The 25749-nt window shown below is 42.2% G+C and overlaps 1 protein-coding gene across 11 annotated transcripts in view; it reads right to left on the reverse strand.

The window, feature by feature from the left end:
- KEL (Kell metallo-endopeptidase) overlaps positions 1 to 25749 on the reverse strand; it is a 281013-nt gene that overhangs the window by 120421 nt on the left and 134843 nt on the right. For all 11 annotated transcript variants that reach the window (XM_045052902.1, XM_045052901.1, XM_023250660.2 and 8 more), the window contains one exon: positions 17277 to 17376. In XM_045052902.1, the coding sequence (XP_044908837.1) occupies positions 17277 to 17376 (100 nt within the window). The remainder of the gene's footprint in view (positions 1 to 17276; positions 17377 to 25749) is intronic.

The raw sequence follows: 25749 nt of genomic DNA on the forward strand, positions 1-25749 counted from the left end.
CCTCAGGCTCTGCACTGACAGCATGGGGCCTGCTTGGGATTCTCTCTCTCCCTCTCCTTCTGTCCCTCCCTCACTCACATGAGTTCGAGCTCGAGCTCTTTCAAAGAAGAAGGAGAAAGAGGAGGAGGAAGTGGAGGAGGAGGACGAAGAGGAAGAAGAAAAGGAGAAGAAGTAGTTTAAAGTCAGACCAGAATAAAAGTCTCAGGGCTTAAATCCTGGTTACCATCTCCAGAAATAGGCCCTGGGATAAAAGTCCTGAAAGGAGGGTGGCTCCGGTAATCACAAGCACATGCCCCCTTCCAGTGCCTTTCACAGTATTGCCACCAAGACAAGGACTTTCGTACACAATTTCCTGATTGAAACTTCCACCAGCAGATTGTCTAGATCAGTGCTCCTCAAATATTAGGGTGCATATAAATCATCCAGGGGGTCTGTTAAAATGCAGATCTGCGGGGTGCCTGGGTGGCTCAGTCAGTTGAGCACCTGATTCTTGGTCAGGACTGACTCTCAGCTCAGGTCATGATCTCACAACTCGTGAGTTTAAGCTCCACATCAGGCTCTGTGCTGACAGTGCAGAACCTGCTTGAGATTCTCTCTCCCTCTCTCTACCCCTCCCCCCCTCTCTCAAAATAAATAAATAAATAAACTTAAAAAAATGCAGATTCTGTTTCAGCAGGTCTAGGGTGGGACCCGAGGTTCAGCATTCTGTATTAAGGGAGAGGACAGTGCTGTTCCAAGCATCACACAGGTAATTTTGTTGGGAATGTCATTGATGAAGTTTTGGGGTGATGGGGGTTTCGTAGGGTCCGGAGTCAAAGGCCAAGAAAGAATTCTTGGAGACGTCTTTGGTGCAAAAAGGTGATTTTATTAAAGCATGGGGACAGGACCCATGGGCAGGAAGAGCTGCACTGGGGTCATGATGGGTAACTCATTATATACCCTCAGGTTGGGAGGGGGTCAGGGATAGAGTATGTCTCTAAGGAATTTTGGAAGCAAGGTCTCCAGGACCTTGAGAGGCTAGCTGTTGCTAGGGAAATGCCATTTATTACCATTTAATACAACCTCGGTCATGAGACCCTTCAGATATATATCAGGGGGCCATAAGCTTGGAGTGTGATTGCCAGCATATATCTTGGGACAGTTGAGATAAAGGAAACTGACTTACAGGATCCTCGATGTTGGGATAATGTTAAGCTAAGGTTCCCTTTTCCCCCCAGCAAACTGTCATCCTTGAGGCAGCTGAGCTCCTACAGGGAGGTCACTCTGCCGGTTTCAAGGACTTGTCAATGGGCTATAGGCAGTAAGGGAATTTAATTTTTCATTTGTCTTAGTTTCCCGCATTACCACAGCAAGCATTTAAGCCCCTTTCCTTTGTTCCTTTGTTCTTGGGTAACCAGGAGTGTCTGAGGAATATCACAAATATTCTACCTGAGGGGGTGGAGGGCAGGGTGCCAGCCTGTATTTTACCCTCAGCTTGCCCTAAGCTCCCTCATCATCATGACTGTGTGATGCTGTATGAGGGGGTGATTACTGTGGAGCCCCAAGGCAAGATATACCCTCCCAATCTGACCAGTCAGGTATCTCACTGCTAAGATCACACCATGAAAAAGAGGCAATAGATGGCTGTAGACTGTTGATTATTTTTAATTTTTTAAGGGAATGTGCAGAAATGAGAGAGTAGCAGCAGGAAGGAATCTCTCAGGAGGCAAATCTGAGCGGATTTGTGTGCTGATTACTTTAGGAGGAAAAGCTGAAGGAAAGTGTTTGCATATCAGAAGGAGATAATTGCTTCCCATTTAGTTCTTAAGTTTTTTCACGAAGTTTGCAAGGAGAGTAAGCAATTAGTCCCTTGAGAGGTGGAGGAGAGAAAGTTCTAAAGATGAAAAACTGTTTTCCCTGCTGCCCTTTACCACAGAATCAAAAGTATCTGCCCCCTTTTGGAGGGACCCACAGTAATTTGTCCTATGGTAGTTAAAAAAAAGAGCTTAATTGGATGTCAAGCTCCCCAGTAATAACCAGAAACTCATGCCTCTGGGTGGGGCCCCCAGACGTGTTCCTCTCTGCCACCCCTTTCTCCACAGCTGTGGCTCTACAGGATGGCCTCTCTGTGGGCCTATCCATGCTACACATTAGGACCACGACCTCTCCTATAGGTATCCTGTGGGCATGATGAGGTTTTGGGGTGGTGGTGGGGTTCGGAGTTGATGGTCAAGAAAGAATTCTTGAGTTGTCTTTGGTGCAAGAAGGTGATTTTATTAAAACATGGAGACAGGACCCGTAGGCAGAAAGAGCTGCCCTGGGGTCGTGAAGAGTGACTGGTTACATACTATGGATTTGGGGAGGTAAAGGCAAATGGGAAGTTTCCAAGGAGATTTGCATATGTTAAAGAAGACTCACAGGATGCTGGAGGCCAAGCTATGGTCAAGCTAAAATTGTTTTCCCCTCTAGCAAAGCATTAACATTAAGACAGTGTGAGTTCCTGGAAGAATGTTTTCCTCTGCCTGCCTCAAGTATTTGTCAATGGGCTGTAGGTTATAAGAAAATCTACTTTTTCCTTCTTGCCTTTGTTCCCCATATCACTATGGAGGGGTGACGTTGGGGCTCCAGGAAACTGAGTCCACAGGTTTCTGCAGATTAGGCTATTGATAAGATTGCCTTTTTCTTGTCATTTAATAAGATATTTGTAAACAGATGGAGACCCATGTCCTGTATGACTGTGATCTCTACCAGTTAACCATATGTTTTCTTTCCTTTCTTTTGCTCTTAGGCAGCCAGGAGTGCCTGAGGAATATCACACATATCCTACCTACACCTGGTGTTTGTGTGTGTGTGTGTGTGTGTGTGTGTGTGTGTGTGTGTGTGCGCGCGCGCGCGTGTGCACGTGCCCGCGCGCATACGCGCACTCTAGCTTGTACTTTGCCTGCAGCCTGCATTATGCTCCCTCATCGGGCAGAACTAGCTTCAGAAGTAGGAAGAAGTTTGCATCTACTCTTTGTCCTGTTCTGCAAATCCCAGCCCAAGTCCAAATTCACCCTGGTACGAGAAATCAGACACTAGAGCTACTCCCACTCCCACATCTCCCCCGACTTCCCAAACCATTCCCAAACTGCCAGGGAAAGCCTTCTCCCCCTTGCCCTACCCCCCTGTTATTCATAACCCCAATACCACCCCATTTCTTCCCTCTCAACTGGCTTGCACTATCTTTGCTTTACCACCAGGGCCCTGGTGACCTCCTGTCCGGGCTGCTTCCGGGAAAGCCAAACACAGAGGGCCCTTGCTCTGGGACATGGACCTAAGATTCTGTGGGAGAAGACAGTTGCTAATGCATGTGAAGGAGAAAGCAGCCAGCGTGGGAGCAATGGTCCAGCTTCCCTTTCTTTCTTGAGTGCATAAAAAGGATAAAGTCTAGACTGGAGCCCTCAGGACCTCTCTGTGGAAGGTGCTGAGAAAGTGGCCCCTAGAGAGTCAGTTCTGTTTAAAAACAAGGGATTTTGAGGGGCTGGACAGAAGTGGGCTTCCTGGGTATAAGTAGTGCTTCTGCTTCAGGAATAATCCCCAAAGAAATGGTCCTAACGAGAGGTATGGAGTTTCTTCTCTTTGGGGGATGCCAGGCCACTCTGCTCTTCTCAGAGAAACTCCTGTTTTCAGAACCCTATCCTACACTCTGAAGCCAGTTCATGAGAAAGAAATACACCCTCAAAGAATTTGCAGACAAAGAAATGTAAAGGAATGTAAACAAAACCATACAGCCAGACTGGGAAGGAGAGATTTTAATAGCACATTTTTATAATAATAGTCACGTCTACAGAGTTTTTACTATGTACCAGACCCAGGACTGAGGGTTTTATTTGGATACTCTCTTTCAGTTGATGTTATCATACTGTTTTCACTCCACAGCTTCCTCAAAATCATCTCCTCCTTGTTTATCTCAGGCTCACATATACTTGCCTTGGAATCATTCAGATGATGTAAGCTCATTAGTTCTCTGTAGTGAGTGAGTGGGGGATAAAGGGAGCAGGAGAGACTAAGAAGGAGACTGAGGAGCTCCAGCATGGGTGCCCAGGTGCCCACCTGCAGTGGAGGGTCCTTACTCCTGTGACTTGACAGGTGTTCTCTGGCCTTCTCATCCACGGGCTGCTGGGTCTCTGAGGAGGAGACTTTTGGTCATATCTCCAATGACCTCCTTGACCTTCTCATTCCGGAAGGTGAAGATGAAGGGATTCAGGAAAGGGGTCACCACTACAGTCATCAGAGCCACCACTTTGTTGAAGTGTGTGAAGTAGCCCTTGCCTGGCCTCACATAGATGAAGATGTCACTACCATAGCCCAGAACCACCACAGTGAGGTGGGAGACACAGGTGGAGATGGCTTTCTGGTGCCCAGAGAAAGAGGGGATGTGCAGCACTGCAGCCACAATGAGGATATAGGACACTATGATCAGCAGCATGGTGGCCAGCACGAAGAGCAAGGACAGGAAGAAATCCATGCACTCAACGTGGCAGGCGTCAGAGCAGGAAAGCTTGAGAAGTGGGGCAGAGTCACAAAAGTGGTGGTTGATGACATTAGGGCCACCGAACCAGAGCCGTGTTTTCTGCAGGATCGGGGAGATGATAGAGACAAAGCCAACCACCCAACAGACTGCCACCAGCTTCGTACACACTGGGCCATTCATGATGGTTGGGTAGTGCGGAGGGCGGCAGATGGCCATACAGTGATCAAAGGCCGTGACTGTGAGAATCACAAAGTTGGTGGAACCCAAGGAGAAGTAAAAGAGAGACTGGATCAGGCACTCAGCCAGGGAAATGGTCTTCTGAGGGACAGCAGGTCTGCCAGCATCCTAGGAACCACAGTGGAGGTGACCAGCATCTCCATGAGGGAGAAGTTACAGAGGAAGAAGTACATGGGTGAGTGGAGGCAGGAGTCAAGGCATGTGAGGGTAATAATGGCCAGGTTCTCCAGCACTGTCAGCACACATATCAAAAGGATGAATGCAAACAGTAGGACCTGGAACTCATGGAGGTGTGACAATCCCAGCAGTACAAATCCCCTAACCACGCTGAAGTTACTTATCGCTCTTGATGCCAGTTCTCTGTACTACCTATGAGAAGCCAGGAAATCTTAGTGGGAAGTCTCCATCAATGCCTGTCTTGACTATGCTCCCTGATGGCTGGCCTGGCCCCTCAAGCATACTAACCAGCATGCATGGTTAATCTCAGAGTCCAGAAGATATATTCCCAAAGGGCGAGAACTAATAAGTTCTAATTAAGTAGTAGTCTTAAGTTCTATTAAGTAGGAGTTGGACAGGTGTTATCAAACTCCTACACTCTTCCTTTATTGCATTCCATCAGTCATCATTCCATTCAACACATTTGTTAAACTCCAACTCTGTGTAAGATTTTTGGTGGGTCTTGTAAACACTCCCTAACTACCATATTTAACAGCAACATGCAGAAGAATGAAACTAGACCACTTTCTTACACCATACACAAAAATAAACTCAAAATGGATGAAAGACCTGAATGTGAGACAGGAAACCATCAAAACCCTGGAGGAGAAAGCAGGAAAAAAAGCTCTCTGACCTCATCCGCAGCAATTCCTCACTTGACAATCTCCAAAGGCAAGGGAATTAAAAGCTAAAATGAACTATTGGGACGTCATGAAGATAAAAAGCTTCTGCACTGCAAAGGAAACAATCAACAAAACTAAAAGGCAACCAATGGAATGGGAAAAGATATTTGCAAATGACATATCAGACAAAGGGCCAATATCCAAAATCTATAAAGAACTCACCAAACTCCACACCCAAAAAACAAATAATCCAATGAAGAAATGGGCAGAAGACATGAATAGACACTTCTCTAAAGAAGACATCCAGATGGCCAAGAGGCACATGAAAAGATGCTCAACATCACTCCTCATCAGGGAAATACAAATCAAAACCACACTCAGGTATCACCTCACGCCAGTCAGAGTGGCCAAAATGAACAAATCAGGAGACTATAGATGCTAGAGAGGATGTAGAGAAATGGGAACCCTCTTGCACTGCTGGTGGGAATGCAAACTGGTGCAGCTGCTCTGGAAAACAGTGTGGAGGTTCCTCAAAAAATTAACAATAGATCTACCCTATGACCCAGCCAATAGCACTGCTAGGAATTTACCCAAGGGATACAGGAGTGCTGATGCATAGGGGCACTTGTACCCCAATGTTTATGGCAGCACTTTCAACAATAGCCAAATTATGGAAAGAGCCTAAATGTCTATGAACTGATGAATGGATAAAGAAGTTGTGGTTTATATATACAATGGAATACTACTTGGCAATGAGAAAGAATGAAATATGGCTTTTTGTAGAAATGTGGATGGAACTGGAGAGTGTTATGCTAAGTGAAATAAGTCATACAGAGAAAGACAGATACCATATGTTTTCACTCTTATGTGGATCTTGAGAAACTTAACAGAAGACCATGGGGGAGGGGAATGGGGAAAAAAGCTACAGAGAGGGAAGGAGGCAAACCATAAGAGACTCTTAAAAACTGAGAATAACCTGAAGGTTGATGGAGAGGTGGGAGGGAGGGGGAAGTGGGTGATGGGCATTGAGGGGGGCACCTGTTGCGATGAGCACTGGGTGTTGTATAGAAACCAGTTTGACAATAAATTTCATATAAAAGAAACCCAAAAAACAAAAAACAAAAAATAAAATAAAATTATTTATCAATGTAAAAAAAACTACCATATTTAATGGTCATTTCCTTGTAATAATACTTGTTATGAGTGGAGGTCTTTCCATGTGCTTGGAACTGTGCTAGGAACCTTATATTTGACTTCTTTTCATCTTTTGTGCTCAATCTCATCTTCCTTGCGGTCTCTGTGACATTTCAGGCTATGAATAACCCATTTTTGAAACTACTTCCACCCTTGACTACAAGGACCGCCCACTCCAAGTTCTCCAACAATTTTGACTTTTTCTTGTCTGGTTCCTGGTCTTTCTAAATGTAGACATTACGCCATTGCTCTTTGTGTTCTTCTCTCATCTATTTCCTCCTTCAGAAATCTCTCTTCTTCCTTAATCTTGAAAATATAAATGAATCTCAAATCTGCATTCTTATTCTCAACCCACATCTCTGATTGTCTGCTAACCACCACAACATACCATGTATAAAAATACACACATAATCCTCCCCTTCCCCAAAGCCCAGATCATGTTCATCATTCTGCAATCCCCCAGTCATCCAGGCTTGTCATCTGGAAGGGATCTCTGGTTTTCCCTACCTTCTTCTAAACCACTTGAACTGCCATCCTTAGAAATATTTTTTTAATCTGCACTCCCCCTTTCTTTTTCCTGCAGCCCCCAAGTTCAAGAACTTGTTTCCTCTTAATCACTGCAACAGCATTCTTAATGGCTTCCCCTTTTTTTAATGTTTATTTATGTATTGTGAGAAAGAGAGACCGCATGCACAAGTCGGGGACAGACAGAGAGGGAGAGAATCCCAAGCAGGCTTTGCACTGTCAGCACAGAGACCAACACAGGGCTTACTCTCATGAACTGTGAGATCATGACCAGAGCCAAAATCAAGAGTCAGACACTTAACTGATGTGAGCCACCCAGGCGCCCCATGGCTTTCTCATTTATAGATTTCTCTGTATCTGACCTACCCACATACTACTGTTATATTTATGTTTCTAAGGTATTATGTCCACAGGCTCTTTTTGTAAAAATCTAAGGCAATGTGATTTCATTTATACATTACTCTCAAGATCAATTAATCAAACTAGTTAGCCATCTACCTTGTATCCATACAGTAAAAGGCTAGAAGGATGTATTTTAAATCACTAACGGGTGATCTTGGGTGTGGATTATAGACAGTTCAATGTGTATCTATATCTATACCAATCTTCATCTTGTTTGTTTTCCAAATTATTTTCCTTTAGATGCATATTACTTCAGTGATCAGAAGAAACTTTTTTAAAACCAACAACAACATCTATTCCTTCTCTTATCTGCTAAGTCAGGCACATACTCCTCCTGGCTATCCTAGCCTTACACAGCTCTACCCACCTACCCCTCCAACCTCACCCTTACCTCTTTCTTGCCACACACTTCACACTACCACCAGACTGGACCACTGGCTATTCTCCAAATGTTAATTCCACCCTGCTTTCACAAATTCTTCCTTATTGTTCTCTATGCTTGGAATACCCTGTCCTGCCATCATTGCCTGACAAATTCTTACCAACCCCCTTGAGTTAAAGAATGAAGTCCCCTTCAGGGACTGTCTCAAATATCCCTCCTTTATGAGGTTTCATCCCCCATTCAGATGTGAACTCACTCTTCCTGGAATTCCCACCTGTGGAAGTTAGCCTGTCTCCCTTGCATTATAGTTAATCTTGTGCCAGCCTTCTTCCAAACACCTGTTTCTCAGTGGCAGGGCTCTCTTGTCATCTTCATAGTCCTCCCAATACCCAGCAACATGTCTTACACAATGTATGTTCTTAGTACATCTTAGCTAAACAAATCAATGAGTACTTCTATCGAGTTTTCATTCCAAGTCCTGAGAAGAAAAGTTTGACAAATGGAAATGCATGTTCTTTAATGATTACTCGTGCGTGTGCATTGTGGGCTTTAACAGACAGCAATGAGGCCATCATGACCTGCCAATTTCTTATCAGAAAAAGGAAGATGTGACTAGGTGCATTTCAGAATCCACTCCCAGAGGGTCTAGGCAGCACCCTGTGACCAAATACTGTACAATACTATTTCTCCAGCAAAATACATAAATATTCACACCTAACAGAACAGATAGAGGCTACAAAGAGCCTCACACTGGTAAGTTCAGATCAGTGATCAGGAAAAACTCTTTTAAACACCAACAACAACATCTACTCCTTTTCTTATCTTCTAAGGCAAGCATATACACAAGATTAGAAAGAACTTTCAGTTGTCAAAGCATTTTGACACAGAATTGTGGACATGGAGTGGTGAATGGGGAGACCCCACTCACTGAGTGCCACCATGCACTGGTTTCTGTGCTGCAACCAGGCTGTGAGACGGTGGCTATCTCCACATCACAGGTGATAAAAAATGAGGCTCAGGATGTTTAAGGACCTCAGTCCCAAGTCATGCAGTTAATAAATGTACATCTGGGATTTGAACCCAGGGTTTTCTGACTCAAGTACCTATTTACTTAATCACAATGTCAAATACATGAATCTACAAAATTTCTGAACACAGTGCCCTGTCAATTTCTGGACACAGAATCCAATGCCTATTACTTACATTTGCAAATGGAGAAAGTATTTAGTAAATGGTAAATTAAGCAATATATTAAAGAGTAAGTTCCCATGGTCAGCTGTTGACTAGCAGTGATGAGTAGGAGACAGGGAGGGTGTCCTTTCCCCGCAGAAAGGACCGAACGTGATCTCTAACGCTACCACAGGACCAGTCAGAGGTTCAGCCCTCAATACTCCATCTCTCATTGAGAGACAGGGGGGTTGGGCTTCAATGTCTCTCATTGAAAGACAGGGGCGTTGCTCCTCCACGACAACCTTCCTGATTGTGATCTCTCCCTATGCACTCCCATATTGACATGGCTCATACTCTGCGGGTGTTATAAATGCCTGAGCAAGAATGAGAAATTCAACCCATGGGCCTATTGTGGTTTATTCACCATCACTGCCACCTGAAGGGCAACATATTCCTTACCTGACAGGTGTCTGTGACATAGCATCCTGCAGTTCCACAGTCTAAAACATTTGAAGTCCTGCAATCAGGGATGAAAACGTTGATTCAGAGGTGACTCTGAAGTCAGGAACACTCCATTCAGTGCAGTGTCCTTCACAAACAGGCCTCCAGCACAGCCCCCATTACGACACCTTCCTCCAAACCCCTCTTGCCTTCCTCCTACCAACCCCTCTCCAGCCTAATGGACATTTCACCTCAGACGTTTCCCTTCCTGTTCAAGATCTTGCCTCCCCGCTCAGCTTGGATAACTTGGTACCCTCCCCTTTGTCCATGATGGACTACCATCTCCCTCATGTTGCTTCCAGACTCTGAGCCACCATTCCTCCCCAAGTCCAACTCAGCCATCTGGCCCACAGCTCAGGACAGGCCCCCCGGAGTATGTTTTAGGACCTGATGTACTTATTGAATAATATTACATCTCAAGTTCTTATTTGTCAAAACTGATTGTTTAACACAGGCAAAACTGACATAGGTAAGGTTCAACTTGAACATAGAACTAGCTTTCCTCTGCATCAGGGTCTGCTGCAGAGCAGATTTTCCTCAGTGCAGCCTCTGCGATACCCCTTGGAGCATCCCGCTCCCTCCCTTGCTACAGAATACATCTTTTCTCAGGCCTAGGGGTCTCACATCCTCCTGGTTTCTCCAATAAGAAGACAATGCAGTGTCCCATCAAAACAGGCCAATGGCAGCTTTAACCTTCACAAAGTTGGCTGGCCAAGGCTTTGGTTGGCTATGCAGCACATGCTTTGGACTGGGCCACACATTACCTGTACTCGATCGTCTGGACTCCCTGGTATGTCCTCAGTTTCCTTCACACATTTATGGTAAAGATTCTCTCTGGTAAGAGATCCTGTTCATCCCTACCCAAATTCTTCGTGCTGTAGGTTTTGCTGTTCAGATTTCTGTTACAGTGTCACCTAGTAGAGAGCTCACCTGTCTCTGTATAATAATCCCCCAGAGACATGAAACCTGTTTGAAATCCCCCCTGCCTTGTTATGCATCTTACTGTCTCTCCACATCAACCCTCTTAGTTCTTCTGACTGAATTATTCCTATGCTTTTTTACTTTTTAAATATTTGTTTGTTTGTTTGTTTGTTTGTTTGTTTGTTTGTTTTTGAGGAAGGGCGAGAGACAGGCAGGGAGAGAGGGAGACAAGAGAATCCCAAGCAAGTGCCACACTGTCAGCACAGAGACTGACATGGAGCTTGAACTCATGAACCATGAGATTATGACCTGAGCTGAAATCAAGAGTGGGATGCTTAATCGACTGAGCCACCCAAGTGCCCCATGCTTTTTGACTTTTGAAACAACTTTCCCACCCTGGAAATAACTCTTTCTTTAACAACTTGGAATTCAGAGGGGTTAGCATACCATCACCATGATTGTTTGTACCAGTGGTTTTGGTCACCAGTGTCATGGGACATGCCGAGCTTCTGGAGGGAATGAAAGAGCAGGGGTGAGGAATGGGACAGAGGGGCAAGCAGAGAAAGTCACTGAATATCACCTTATGGTTCACAGGCTTTTGCAAGGGCAGGTGACAGAGGGAGGGCACGGAGTAAACAGCACACTGGGGCCAGACCGGCTGGCAGCAAGAATTAAAGGCTCAAAAAGAAGACAGAGATGCATCAAGAAGGAACCTAGACAGAGCTTCCCTTGAACCCGGATCTCTTAGGTTGGGGCAGAAGGAGGGTTGGAAGAAGACCCCTAGGTCTTCCCCAAGAGGGAGAACAGAATGAGGCCAAGGCAGGGAGTGGGGTCCTGTCATGGGATTCATTGCTGCACTGAAATCAGCAATAGCCCAGTGTGCAAGAGGACACAGGAAACTCAAATCATTCATTCATGTACTCATTCACTCAGAAAAATATGATTGACAGTGTCAGATACTGTTGGTGTTCAAGGGATATGGTGGTGAACAAAATAGTTCCAGGCCTTACAGCCAAGTTGAAAAAAACAGACAATAAATAAGTTTTAAATGACAACCCGTGACAAATGCTGTGATGGCAATGAAAGGAGCATGAAAGAGGCTGAGGGAAAGGTAGGGTTCTTACCAGTGGTAGGTCTCATCCTGCCACCCAGGTCCAGATGCAAGATTCGGCAGTGGTGGGTGGGCACACAGGGGACAACAAGGCAAGTGAAATGGGTTGAATGGAGCCAAGAGGTCCCCCCCAAACTCTCTGTAGGCACAGTTTCCAAACCTAGGATCTCTGGGGCAGTCTGCAGTAAATGAAGATAACACAACACCAGGACGGAAACACTCCACCTTACCTGGGACCCTTTCTCCATATCCCCTTCCTCCTGCTCTTTAGGCACTACTGGTGTTAGATCTGAAACCAAAAGGCACTGGGAAAGGTGGAAGCCTCCAGCCCTTCTCACACACGCTGATGGTGTGCTCCTGCAGGGTTGAATAGGAGCACGATAGTGGTTCCCAAGGAGCAGCTGTCTCCGCTGGACACTTGGGCACATCCCAGCATCATACTCAGTTTGGGAAACGTGAGCTCGAGGGAAAAGGCAGGCTACTGTGAGTCCACAGGGGCCTCCTGGGGAACCCTGACTATTCTCTCACTCTCTCCTGTCTCCTGTGGGCATAGAGCTCAGTGTGCCCCAATAGTCCTAGGATCTGGGCTCTGGGGGGGGGGGGGGTGGTGAGGAGAAGAGAGAGTGAGGACAAGGAGCTGGGCACCAGATGTTTTAGACACAGGCAGTAGAGGAGCAAAAACAGTGGACTAAGAGATCTCCCTGTCTCTGGTCACCCTGGAGGGAAAAACAGGGTCCAAAACAGAGAAATGCTGAAGTAGTAAAAACATTTCTTTTAAAAAATAGGAATCACCAGGACCCGAGCATCAAGATATTGAGTGGGGTTCACTCTCCTGCTTAAGAATAATCTTCAGAGCATCTTCTCTCAGGGCCTCAGTTTGCCCACATATAACAGGGGACTCAAAATCTAAACGTACATTCCTGAGCGGGAGGGGGACCCACTGATGAAGGAATCATGGCCATGGTCACTAGAGAAAGATATTAACTGAAACCAAAATGAGAAACACTGAGGACCTGTTTACAGTTATGAAATAGTAATTATACATATGCACGCACACATAGTATTTGTAATTTTGTATATTACATAAATTTATGAAGAAATGAAAAACTATGGCAAAGAAACACTAATAGAGTTATGATTCCATTGTCGTCAATACCAAAGCCAAAGGTATTTTATATCTCTTTATCAGCAAGACCAGCTTCCCTGGCTTTTCCACTCAGCCAAGGACATGCTTCACCTCCAGTGCCTAAGGACTCAGAAAATTACATAGTCCTTCTTCCTTGTCCCTTGCCTCTCTCATGGCAATAACACCTTTACCACGTGCTTCCCACAGGCATTGTCTCATTTGATTCTTTAAACAACCCTGTGAATAGCTGTTTCTGAGGTTTTCATTTCTCTGCTGATGGTACAGAGGAAGCCCTTACTCTAGGACACACACCTACTTCGTGGTACCTGGGTTTGAACCCCAAACTGCAAAGAACAGATGATCTTTGATTTGTGTACTTTAGACTTTTGTAGTACACGACCTTGTGCACATTCTATGCTGGCATACCTAATTCACCTTTCACACTGCTGAATTCATATATTTGCTCATCTATGAACATTTCAAGTATCACATATGGCATCCCCTGCCACCTAAATATTCAGTTTTGTCTGTGCTATTATTTAAGTATCTTAATGAAAAATAATAAAAAGTGAAAATTGAAAATGAAAAGTAATGATGTCTGTGGTTTTTTTTAAGTATAAGTCTCAGGGGCACCTGGGTGTCTCCGTCAGTTGAGTGTCTGACTCTTGATTTCAGCTCAGGTCATGATCTCACTGTTCATGGGATAAAGCCCCACATCAGATTCCACGCTGGTAGCATGGAGCCTGCTTGTATTCTCTTTCTCTCCCTCTCTTTCTGCCCCTCCCCACTTATATTCACACTATCTTTCTCTCTGAAAATAAATAAACTTAAGAAAAAAAGTGTAAGTCTCATAAATGTAATCAAACAAAACAAAGTTGGTTATCATTAGGCATGGTAAGAATGGGGCATCTTTTAGCTTCAATCCACAGTTCACTGAACCTAAGTTGGTTGATTGTATGCTCAAATAAGAGAAAAGAACAAAATTAAATAATAGTTTTGAAATCTTGGGATACATTACCTGAACAGGGATAAATCAGCTAGAAATAGCTTGAGAGCAGAGAGTATCTTTTGGGTGGATTCATCAATAGAGGTAGAAAGGGAGAAAGACATCACACTAAAGATGTGCTGAGATGAACACAGGAAAAGCCAAAACCGTGAGTTTTATTGGAGATATATACTGTGGGGGGCAGGAGGGGTATGCCTGGGTGCCTCAGTCAGTTAAGCATCTGACTCTTGATTTAGGTTCAGGTCATGATCCCAGGATTGTGGGATCAGGCCCTGTGTGGAGCTCTGCACTGAGTTTGGAGGCTGCTTAAGAGTCTTTCTCTCCCTCTGCCCCTCTCCACTCCCACCCTCTCGTGTGCATGCTCTAAAAAAATAAATAAAATAAAATCATACTGTATGTGTATATGTTTTTAAATCTGGAATCAAAGGACATATTAAGTAAAAAAGGGATCTCCTAGAACCTTGGTAAAGAGTAGCCAGGTGCTTTTCTTCCTTTAATAAAGAGTTATCAAATGTCAACCATGTACCAGGTGCTATTTTAGGTACCCAACACAGAGCAGTGAACAAGACAAATTCTTCCCTGCATGGAGCTAACAATATAATGAAGGTCACAGGTAATAAGTAACCAAATATATAATAAATTTAAAGTAATGATAAGAGGTGAAAAGAAAATAAAACCAAATAAGGGGAAGGAGTGATGCAGGTTGTCAGGGAGAAGATAACTCAACAGAGAGCTGAATGAGGGATAGTGTCAGTCTTGGGAAGATGGCAGATGAGAGTGATTGGGATCACAAAAGCTTTAACCACTGAATTCTGAGGCAAGTCTAATTGGATTCAATGGCTAAGCTAAGCTTACTCTTTGTCCCCAGATCTCTTCATATTCAGCTAAAGTTCTTCTGTCATCAGAGCAGTTTATTAACTTCTATTATTTGAATTAACTGCTATGCAGATGGAGCCCAACAATAAGAAACAATGTGGCCCAGGTTGCAGCTTTTGAAAAGAATGTCCCACATACTTCTTACCTTCCCAGGGGTTAGAAATCAGGAGCATAACTAAGGAGAAGCAGGAGAGTACACTTCCCCGAACCCACGCAACAAAAGGGGAATCCAGTAACATTTTTTTAACGTTTATTTATTTTTGAGACGGAGAGAGACAGAGCATGAATGGGGGTAGGGTCAGAGAGAGAGGGAGACACAGAATCGGAAGCAGGCTCCAGGCTCCGAGCTGTTAGCACAGAGCCCGACACGGGGCTCGAACTCGTGAACCATGAGATCATGACCTAGGCTGAAGTCGGACACTTAACCAACTGAGCCACGCAGGCGCCCCTCTAATAACATTTTTAAGAAGGAAATGTGTAGACATGATGCTGCTAAGGCCATGATGTTAAGAGGACATACAGTGCAGGAAGCGAAGGCAAGATCATGATATATGCCCATGGGAAGGTTTCTCTATGCTTGCTACACCCCAACCAAAGACTGTAGACCACCCTCAACCCCACCCTAAGAATTGGGGATAACCACTGAGAAGTCATTTATGGATGTCCTCCTCCATTTCATCAGAACAACAGAGTAGGTTTTCTTTTTCTTTCTTTCTTTCTTTTTTAAGTAAACTCTACATCCAACATGAAGCCTGAACTGATGACCCTGAGAACAAGAGGCACATACCCTACCCACTAAGCCAGTCAGGTGTTCTCCCGTGTAGCTTTTCAATCCTGGTATTTAACAGCTACTAGAGACTTAACATTTTCTCTTTCTCCAACTTTTCTCAAATTCTTCCTCGTTGATACAGTTCTCTTATTCCAGATCTCTTTGGACTTTCTTGGCAGAATCAAAGAGGAACTTCCAATTTTTCCATTATTAAGTTTTACATATATCCAGAAGATACAGAACGGTTGCACCTAGATATCACATTCTATACACATACAATGACATGGCTTTGGATTGCAGGTAATAATACACTCGCTGATTTTTCACTAGGAATCCTACTTTGGGGTGTACTGTTGATAATCAGAATTCCCTGCCAGGCTTCCCATGCTCCTTGCCTTTTCTTCTTCATTCTCCATCCTCTTTTCCTTTTTCTATTTTGTTTCTCTTCTCTCGGTCCCCTCTTCATCCTTTTTGCTCTTTTAACTCCCCATCACCTGATATAGATCTTCCCATCCAAAGATCTGTTTTACAGAATATGTTCCCCATTTGTCTGTAAGGCAAATATCCCAAGCTTGGTGAACTTCTATTTGCACAGTGAATTTACACAAGAATTTTTTGGGAAAAAATATACAGTACATCTATCTCAAAGACTGATCCAAGGATAAAGTCCCATGTACACGTCTCTAAGCTCTGAAAGAAAGGATATGAAGGTAGAATTTAAAGGAAATATGACAGGGGTGCCTGACTGGCTCAGTCAGAGGAGCATGAGACTCTTGATCTTGGGGGTTGTGAATTGGGAGCCCGCTTTGGGGGTAGAGATTACTTAAATAAATAATTTTTAAAAAATAAAGGAGGCATGACAGTCATGTTTCTGTGAGATATCTGTTGCTCTCTTTTTCTAGACTTCTCACCCTTTTCCCCAATCTGTGGGGAAAGTAAGTTTATTTTGTGATGGAGTTGCAAATACCTGGTTAAGTTCATGTTAAATATGGTGACAGGCACCACCAACAAAACTTTAATGTTCAAATGATAAAGTGTAGCAAAAATGGAGAAGGGTTTTGAATTTCCAAATCACTTATAAGCAGTTTTATAACATATTTGTATTTAGAAGCTGTCAGTGACCCTTCTGAGACCAAGGGAATAGTGGTAGAGACAGATTGAGGTAAGGTGGAGACACTGGGGGTTTGGAGACTGTGTTTAAAGGAACTGGATTTAGAAAGTCATCACAAAGAACACCGGAAGAGCTGAATGAAGTGGATGTACTGTGCTAATCATCCTGTAAGAAAAACACCAAACACGGAATGGTAGAAGAAATGGAGAAAGCCCACCAGAGAGATTCTGGTGGTGGTGACTCAGATAGGGTACTTGGAAAACAGAACATATATAACTGCTCAGAGTGCCCAGAATCTGATGAGACACTGCTCAAAAGTCTGAGGAAACATCTCAGGGCAGAGCTCATGGATGTATTTGCAGCTCTGGCGGGAAACACTTTTTTTCTCATTGATTTGGGAGGAGGTGATGGCTGGGCAAAGAGTGAAAGCAATAGAGAGAATACATGAACAGGTAAAGCAACTCTTCTGAGCGTGAGGGTGAAATGTCCTAACCAGAAAAATGAATGACCCCAGAGCTGCTAAAGGGAGAATGAAATCAGGAGAGTCCACCAGAGACTGTCTACCTCTGCAAGCTTGTACTTAGTAAACAGGAGGCACCTGTAATTTATCCCACCTGTATGTAAACTCTTCCTATATTTTCCTTCGGCTGTTTTCCCTGTGAGCAGATTCTGAGTTTGTTGCACTTCCTGGGGGTTGGTAGATGGTTGGATAACCTGTAGAGAAGAGAAATGGAGAATTGCAGGACATTGTTTTAGGAAAAGAAAATCACCCTTCTGATGTCTTTCCCCTTTCTATTGTATAGGCAATAGAAAATATCCCAAGCCAATAGGGTGAAAAATCTGCCTGGAAGAGAATCTTGGATTTAGGGCTATTTCGGTATGGTTTGGTCAATCTCTGGCCTCCTTTGAGGGGAATACTTGGTAGTCAGGTGAACGTCATGGTAATGCTACCTCAGGAATTTCAGAGAGCCGGGGATGGTGGAGATAGGCGCATGAATGGGTGCAGTTTTTATGCTCTGATTCTCATGGTGCTAATTACTCTACATTCTGGAGGATTTAGAGCCTAAAGAAGTAACTGGAAGTAATGATCTTCTCTGAGATGGAATATTCCTTTCTGTATTCCCCCCTTCTGAAATAATAGTTTCACCCAATGACCACTCTTCCATCTGTGCATCTGTGTGTGTACACACACACACACACACACACACACACACACACACACACTCACACACTCACACACACACGATACTAACTTCCCCTTTGGACCCTAAATCTTTCACCTACAATGGTTGGTTTGACCCCAAGTAACACAGCAGCATCACCATCTCAAAACTGATTTAGGTCCCATATTAGCCCCTGATCAAATTCACAAACCTCACAGTGGCAGAAGCTCTGTTATACCTGCCTCTTTAACACCCCCTGACTCAATAACATCCCTCACCCATGCTCCCATTCCACACACCAGCAGAATCTTTCTTGTTATTCAAGAAAATTAGTTACCCTTTGTATCCTGACAGCCTCTCTCTCCTTCGACCTGCTACTTAGTCATTTGCTCCCCCCAGGAATGCTGCACCCCGTCTTCCCACACCTCACATCCGACCACACATAAAACAACTCACCAGTCTCTCTCCATTATCATAAAATCCTAACTGCTAATATCATTTCATTTTGATCTTCCATTTAGCATTTAGGACTTAGATTCCACAGGAATCAAGCCCACTTTATTTTTTTTTAAGGAGTTCATTTTTTTTTTCAGTGTTTCAGAAACTATTTATTAGATTATCTTGATTCCACGATGTGATCCAATAACAGTTTGTTTTATCATCCACTTGGATTTCCTTTTTGCATTAGCTTCCATGACAGTAATTCTCAACTGATGTAACAATTATTAAGACATTAGGACTATTGAAGTTTGATGTTAAAATAGAATCAAATTATGAAGGCAAATAGGCAAGACTTCTAATTCCCTTTCTTTTTTTTTTTTTTTTTAAATTTTTTTTTTCAACGTTTATTTATTTTTGGGACAGAGAGAGACAGAGCATGAACGGGGGAGGGTCAGAAAGAGAGGGAGACACAGAATCGGAAACAGGCTCCAGGCTCTGAGCCATCAGCCCAGAGCCCGATGCGGGGCTCGAACTCACGGACCGCGAGATCGTGACCTGGCTGAAGTCGGATGCTTAACCGACTGCGCCACCCAGGCGCCCCTAATTCCCTTTCATTGTAAAGAACTTGATGTGTTTTGAAGATAAAAAGCTTAATCATCCAAATTGATCTACATACAAATTTTCCTTTTCTTTCCTCTGTTTCTCTCCCACCATTTGAAATATTATCTTTGCTGAGGCCTACACATCATTCTTGCCTGATATAATTCTTGATAGGAATACAGACCACTCTCATAGTCTCCATGAATACAAAAGTTAGGCAACTTAGGATCTGTACAAACCAAGTACTGATTATGAACTCTGAGGGCTGAAATTGTCTGAAATATGGAACTTTGTACTATTAGGTATTTATCCAAAGGATACAAAAATGCTGATTCAAAGGAGCACATGCACCCCAATGTTTATAGCAGCACTATCAACAATAGCCAAATGATGGAAAGAGCCCAAATGTCCATTGACTGATGAATGGATAAAGAAGATGTGGTATATTTATATGATGGAATACTACTCGGTATGAAAAAGAATAAAATCTTGCCATTTGCAACAACATGGATGGAACTAGAGTGTATTATGCTAAGTGAAATAAGTCAGAGAAAGACAGATATCATATGATTTCACTCATGTGGAATTTGAGAAACACAACACATGAACATAGGGGAAAGGAAGGAAAAATAAAATAAAAACAGAGATGGAGGCAAACCACAGGAGTTCTTTTTTTGTTTGTTTATTTAATTTATTTATTTTGAGAAAGAGAGAGACAGAGAGCATGTGCGAGCAGGAGAGGGGCAGAGAGAAAAGGAAGAGAGAGAGAATCCCACGCAGGCGCCACTCTCTCAGCATAGAGCCCAACACAGGGCTCAATCCCATGAACTGTGAGGTCATGACCTGAGCCAAAGTCAGGAGTTGGATGCTTAATCGACTGAGTCACCCAGGTGCCCAAGTCAAACTCACTTTAATATAGACTGGGAAGAAAGAAGAAAATACAATTAGAAGGAAATTATAAATCGATGAGAACTAACAAAGGAGTTGGTATGCTGTTGTTCTTAGATCTCCAACATTACCCTGTAATGAGAATAAAGTGCTCATTAAGCATTTACTCATCCCAAGCAATCCATAGAACCTCCTAAAGAGGCAGGCCTCGGCAGCTCTGCACTCTGCTCTCAGGGATCGGCCCCTGGTACCATTTCTAAAGGAGCGAAGCATCATTATCACCATATATTACAGCCTTGCAGCAAAATTGCTGTAGCACCCTTTCCCAAAAGGGTGCTAAACACTTATCACAGCAAAATTCTCTGTGTCTGACTGTAGCTTCCTAGCAAATAATTGAACATTATGTAGGAAATACACTTAGAAATAAATGGGAAGTTCAGGAATTGAAGGCAATAGCAGCTTTAGTTCAGGATATTTAGGTTCAAACCATAAAAGTACAAGTATGGATAAGAAGACCATGATTGTGAGCAAAATTCACAAATGTCTTATAAATATAAAGGGCCTGTTGATACTCTACCTCCCTAACACATCCACCCTCCTCATGTAGGAGTGGAAATAAAACATTATCTGACAGTTACCTTTCCAGCCACCTATTTTCTCCTTGCACAGAGGAGCTATGTGTGAACCATTGCCTCCCACCTCCCTACCTCCTCTCTCACCACTTATAGAATTCAGGCATTTTTTGTCACACTCACATGTGAGTCTTTTACCCCAAGCTTCTGAGTTCTGATAGCACTTCTCTTTTCTATCCCCTTTCTATTTGTCTAAAACCACCGAAGTCAAGACCAAGATGTCTACGACTGATGGTAGTTAACATGTTAACAAGAAAAAAGAAAATTTCTTTTAGAAATAACTTGTGCTTTTTCTGATTACCAGATGATAGAAGTAAATATGATGTTATACATCTTCCCAAAGAAAATGACAGTTACCGTTTTGGAAAATCATTGGTTTTAAAAAAAATTTTTTTTAATGTTTATTTATTTTTGAGACAGAGAGAGAGAGAGACACACAGCATGAGCAGAGGAGGGTTAGAGAGAGGGAGACACAGAATCTGAAGCAGGCTCCAGGCTCTGAGATGTCAGCACAGATCCCGACAAGGGGCTCGAACCCACAGACTGTGAGATCATGACCTGAGCCAAAGTTCGATGTTTAATCGACTGAGACACCCAGGTGCCCCAGGTGTTGATTCCAATTAGAAATGACAAAGAACCTGAGGACTTATCCCCTAGCCCCTTGGACATGTGCAGAAGATGCCTGCAGAGAACCAGGAAATTTCCCATCTCTGCCCTCATTCTCTATTTATTAATCTACTCTTTTCAAAGCATCAGCTTTCAACATGGAAAACTTTTTTCCTAGATTCAATGATTATTCTTCAGTTTTGTTTAATTACAAATGTCATATTAAAAATAGGGGCGCCCGGGGGGCTCAGTCAATTAAGCATCCAACTTCAGCTCAGGTCATGATCTCACGGTTTGTGAGTTCAAGCCCCGCATCGGGCTCTGCACTGACAACTCAGAGCGTGGTGCCTGCTTCAGATTCTGTGTTTCCCTCTCTTTCTGCTCCTCCCCCACTCATGCTCTGTCTCTCTGTCTCTCAAAAATAAATAACCATTAAAAAAAACTTTTAAATAGAATATGCTTTCAGTTCAGTTCTAGGTTCACTTAGCAGCTGAGACAGTATGGGGAACTTCACCCCATTCTTCTCTAGGGAGGTGTGGTCTAAATTTTAAAAACACAATTTGTGCTGCCTGTTTATTATTGCTCATTCTTTGATAATTTATTATACATTCCTTTGCCATTTTAACTAGCCAGAGCAAAAACCATTTAAGGCTGGACGAGGTAAGCAACTCAGAAGATTATAGTGTAAAGAAGTGAAACTGAGGGGCGCCTGGATAGCTCAGTCAGTTAAGCTGTCAACTCTTTATTTCAGCTCAGGTCATGATCTCATGGTTCATGAGTTTGAGCCCCACATTGGGCTCTGTGCTCACAGCACGGAACCTGCTTCAGATCCTCTGTCTCCCACTTTCTTCTCCTCCCCCCCCAAATAAATAAACGTTAAAAAAAAAAGAACTGAAATCAAAACTACCACAGCCCCTACAGTTCACAGATTAAATTCCTCATCAACTCCCTCATCTTTCTTACTTGCAGTCTCTAAATAAATGTATGCTTCTGTAGGGGCCACACCCTCAAGCTTCAGCCTTCCTCATAAACCCCTCTGTCCTTCTGCCCCACAGGTACCTGTTTAGAATAATAAATTGGGGGTTCAAAAAAAAAGGTAGAAGAGGACAGGATCCGAATGGCCAGCTAACTGGCAGCAGGATTAGAATGGTAAATTCTACAGACTTGAATCTATAAGTTGAATATCCACCTTTCTGAATACTTAATGACAACAGAGGAAGCAAGTCATTGGAGGGGAGTTTAGGTAGAAGTAAACAGAGTTGCGATCAAGAGAGGTCAACATGTTTAATGGATTATCGAAGCAGACATAGAAGTTACCTGGAATGACGGATGACATAAGCAAGGGTGAAAGAGATAATTCTCAGCTGGACGCCAAAGTCTTCAATGAGTGAAGGGGATTTTTCAGGAGAGCGATCGGTTACAGGAAAAAGGAGTAGTAGAGCAGGAGATAATCAGTGATATCAGCCCCAAAATAGCAGAGATAACTGAGGTCTAAAAGACTTCATTCAGACATCATCTTTTCCAAAAAGCCTACCTGGACTCTTCTCCCATCAATTGTTATTAGATGAATACTGGAGTATTTGTATGGCACTCTGCAAATTTCTATCGTATCACATACTAAGTGTATCTATTAGTTTACATGTCTTTTAGACTATGAGCTTTCCTGGTGCCTGATGGCACAGAAGGGGCCAACTATAAATTTGTTAAACTGAACTCTTCTTCTGTAATATTCAACTGCCTCCATCCAGGGTGATTTATTTGGATTATTTTCTCATCATCCTAGACTATTCCAAATGTTCAAACAAAGCAGAATTAATAGAGATGTTGGATTTAGCATTATAGGCTGCTTATCACTGTATATGTTAAAAAGAAAGCATGAATGTTGAAGTCAGATAGCCTTAAGCGAGTTCAAATTCTGACTTTACAATTTATTACTTTGAAATTCTACTCCTTATTTAGTACAATTGAAGGCAATAAATATTCACAAAGAAGTTGTATAAGTTAAAAGTAATATGCACTGGGGTGCCTGGGTGGCTCAGTCAGTTAAGCATCTGACTCTTGGCTTCAGCTTAGGTCATTATCTCGCAGTTCATTGGTTCAAGCCCCGTGTCGAATCCCATGGGATTCTCTCTCTCCCTCTGTCTCTGCCTCTCACCTGCATGCTTTCTCTCTCTCTTTCTCAAAATAAAATAAACATTAAAAAAGTGATATGCACTGTAATATGTATACAATTGCCTAACAAGATGCATATTAGAATTCTCTGTCTCTCTCTCTCTCACACACACACCTTCTTTCTCTCTCACATACATACATATGCACACACTCTTCTCCCACCCTTGAATTTGGGCATGATAATATGACTAGCTTTGGCCAGTCACATATGAATAGAAATGTCATGAGTCAATTGTAGCAGAAGCATTTGAAAGACTCCATGTCTGCTCTTCTCCACATTGACTACGGAGGCATGTAACTGGATGGAGACGCACATTAAAGGTGCCTAAAATGTTGAGCCACGGCCAGAGAGAAGATAGCTGCCCTGGGCTTACAGTGAACTTTACACAGGTGAGAAACTTTTGGTATGTTTTCCCACTTGCATTTTTATGATGTTTGTTATTACAGCATCACCTAGATTACATATCTCACGTATCTTCATACTTAGCCTTCTCATAAAGAAGATATACCTTTCTAAGCAGATAATTCTGTGTTACTACTTCAGGACAAATACCAGAGGACAGCTATCAGAAGCATCTGCTGTTGATGGACATGGTGTTAACTGTATCTCTAAATATACTCTTATTTTTTCAAACCCTCCAGAGATGCTAATAGAAACAGAAAAAAAAAACCAGATATGAGACACACAGCTAAGGCAGTGTTGAGAGGAAAATTTTTATAACATTAAAAATGAATATGTTAGGTAAGAGGAAAAGTCTTAAATCGAAAATCTAAGCTCCCAATTCAAGAACACAGAAAAGAAAAAAAGTAAAATAAACTGAAAGTAAAAGAAGGAAGAAAATAATAACCTAAGAACAGAAATTGATAAAATTGAAAGCAGAAAAACAACACAGAAAAAAACCCAATGAAACAAAGGTCTAGTTCTTTGAAAAACATCAGTAAAACTGGCAGACTTCTAACAATACAGATAAGAGAGAGAAAAAGAGAAGATATAAACTACCAACATTAGGAATGAAAGAAGAGATATTACTATAGACACTGAAAACATAAAAGGATAATAAGAAAGTACTAGGAACAACTCTGCACGCATAAATTTGACAGCTTATACAAAAGAAACCACTTCCTCAAAAGACACAAACTAGCACAAGCCATCCCATACAAAAAGGTATTTTGAATACCCCATTACTATCAAGAAAGGTAAAATCATAATTTTAAAACTCTCTAAAAAGAAATCTTCAGGCCAAGATACTTTAACTGGATAATTCTACCAAATATTTAGAGAAGAATTAATGTCAGTTCTACATAACCCCTTCCTTTCTATCTGGAAAGGGAATTTGTCTTAATGCATTCTATGAAGCTAATATTACCCTAATACCACAACCAGATAAAGATAATGCAAAAAAGGAAACTACACACAAATATGTCTTTGAATATACACACAGAAATCCTTAATAAATATTAACAAACAATTCAGCAATATGTAAAAAGAATTATCACCATAACCAAGTGAGGATTATTCCAGTGATACCAAGGAGATTCAGTATTCAAAAATCAATGTAGCCCATCACAAGCAAAAGATGAAAAATCACATTGTCATACCAAACAGTGTAGAAAAAAACATCTGACCAATTCAACATTCATTTATAATTTTAAAAAAACTGTCAGAAAAATAGAAATAGAATAAAACTACCCCAACTTGATAAAGAGAAGCCACAGAAAAATCCTACAGCTAACATTATATTTACTGGTGAAAGTCTGAATGCTTTGCCCCTAAGGTTGGGAACAAGGCAAGGATGTCTGCTCTCATCATCACTTATTCAACACTAGAAGTTATAAACCAATATAAAAAGGCAATAAAAGTCATGTATATCAAGAAGGAATCAATGAAATTGTGCATGTATAATTTCTTTAAAAAGTAAAATATATAGGTGTAAACCTAACAAGATAAGATTTACAGGACTTGTATGCTGAAAACTACACAACACTGATGAAAATAATCAGATCTAAAAAAACAGAAAGACATGCCGTATTCATGGTGGAAAGTCTCAACACAGCAAAGATGTCAATTCTTTCTAAATTGATATACAGATTTAACACAAATCCTGTCAAATTTCCAGCAACTCTTTTCTCTTTTTATAGATATCAACAATATTATTCTAAAATTTACATGGGAAAGCAAAGGAATTAGAATAGCTCAAACAATTTTGGATGGATCTACCCAATTTCAGCTCAAACAATGGATCTACCCAATTTCAAGACTTACTAGATACTATAGAAATCAACACTATGTAGTATTAAAAAAAAAAAAAGCCTATGTGATATTGGCATTGTGGTAGACACACAGATCAGTAAAACAGAACCCAGAAGCCAGAAATAAATCCATGCAAATATGCCCACCTGATGTTTTACAAAGATACAAAGTGATTTCATGAAGAAAAGAGAGCTTTTTCAAGTATCTGGTGTTGGAGCAAGCAATTGGACAGCCACAAACAAACACAAGTAACCATGACTTAAGTCTCACACCTTATACAAAAATTCATTCAAAATGTATCATAGACTTAAATGTAAAACATGAAACTATAAAA

Source organism: Felis catus, chromosome A2 (genome assembly GCF_018350175.1).
Source record: "Felis catus isolate Fca126 chromosome A2, F.catus_Fca126_mat1.0, whole genome shotgun sequence".
NCBI classification, from domain to species: domain Eukaryota; kingdom Metazoa; phylum Chordata; class Mammalia; order Carnivora; family Felidae; genus Felis; species Felis catus.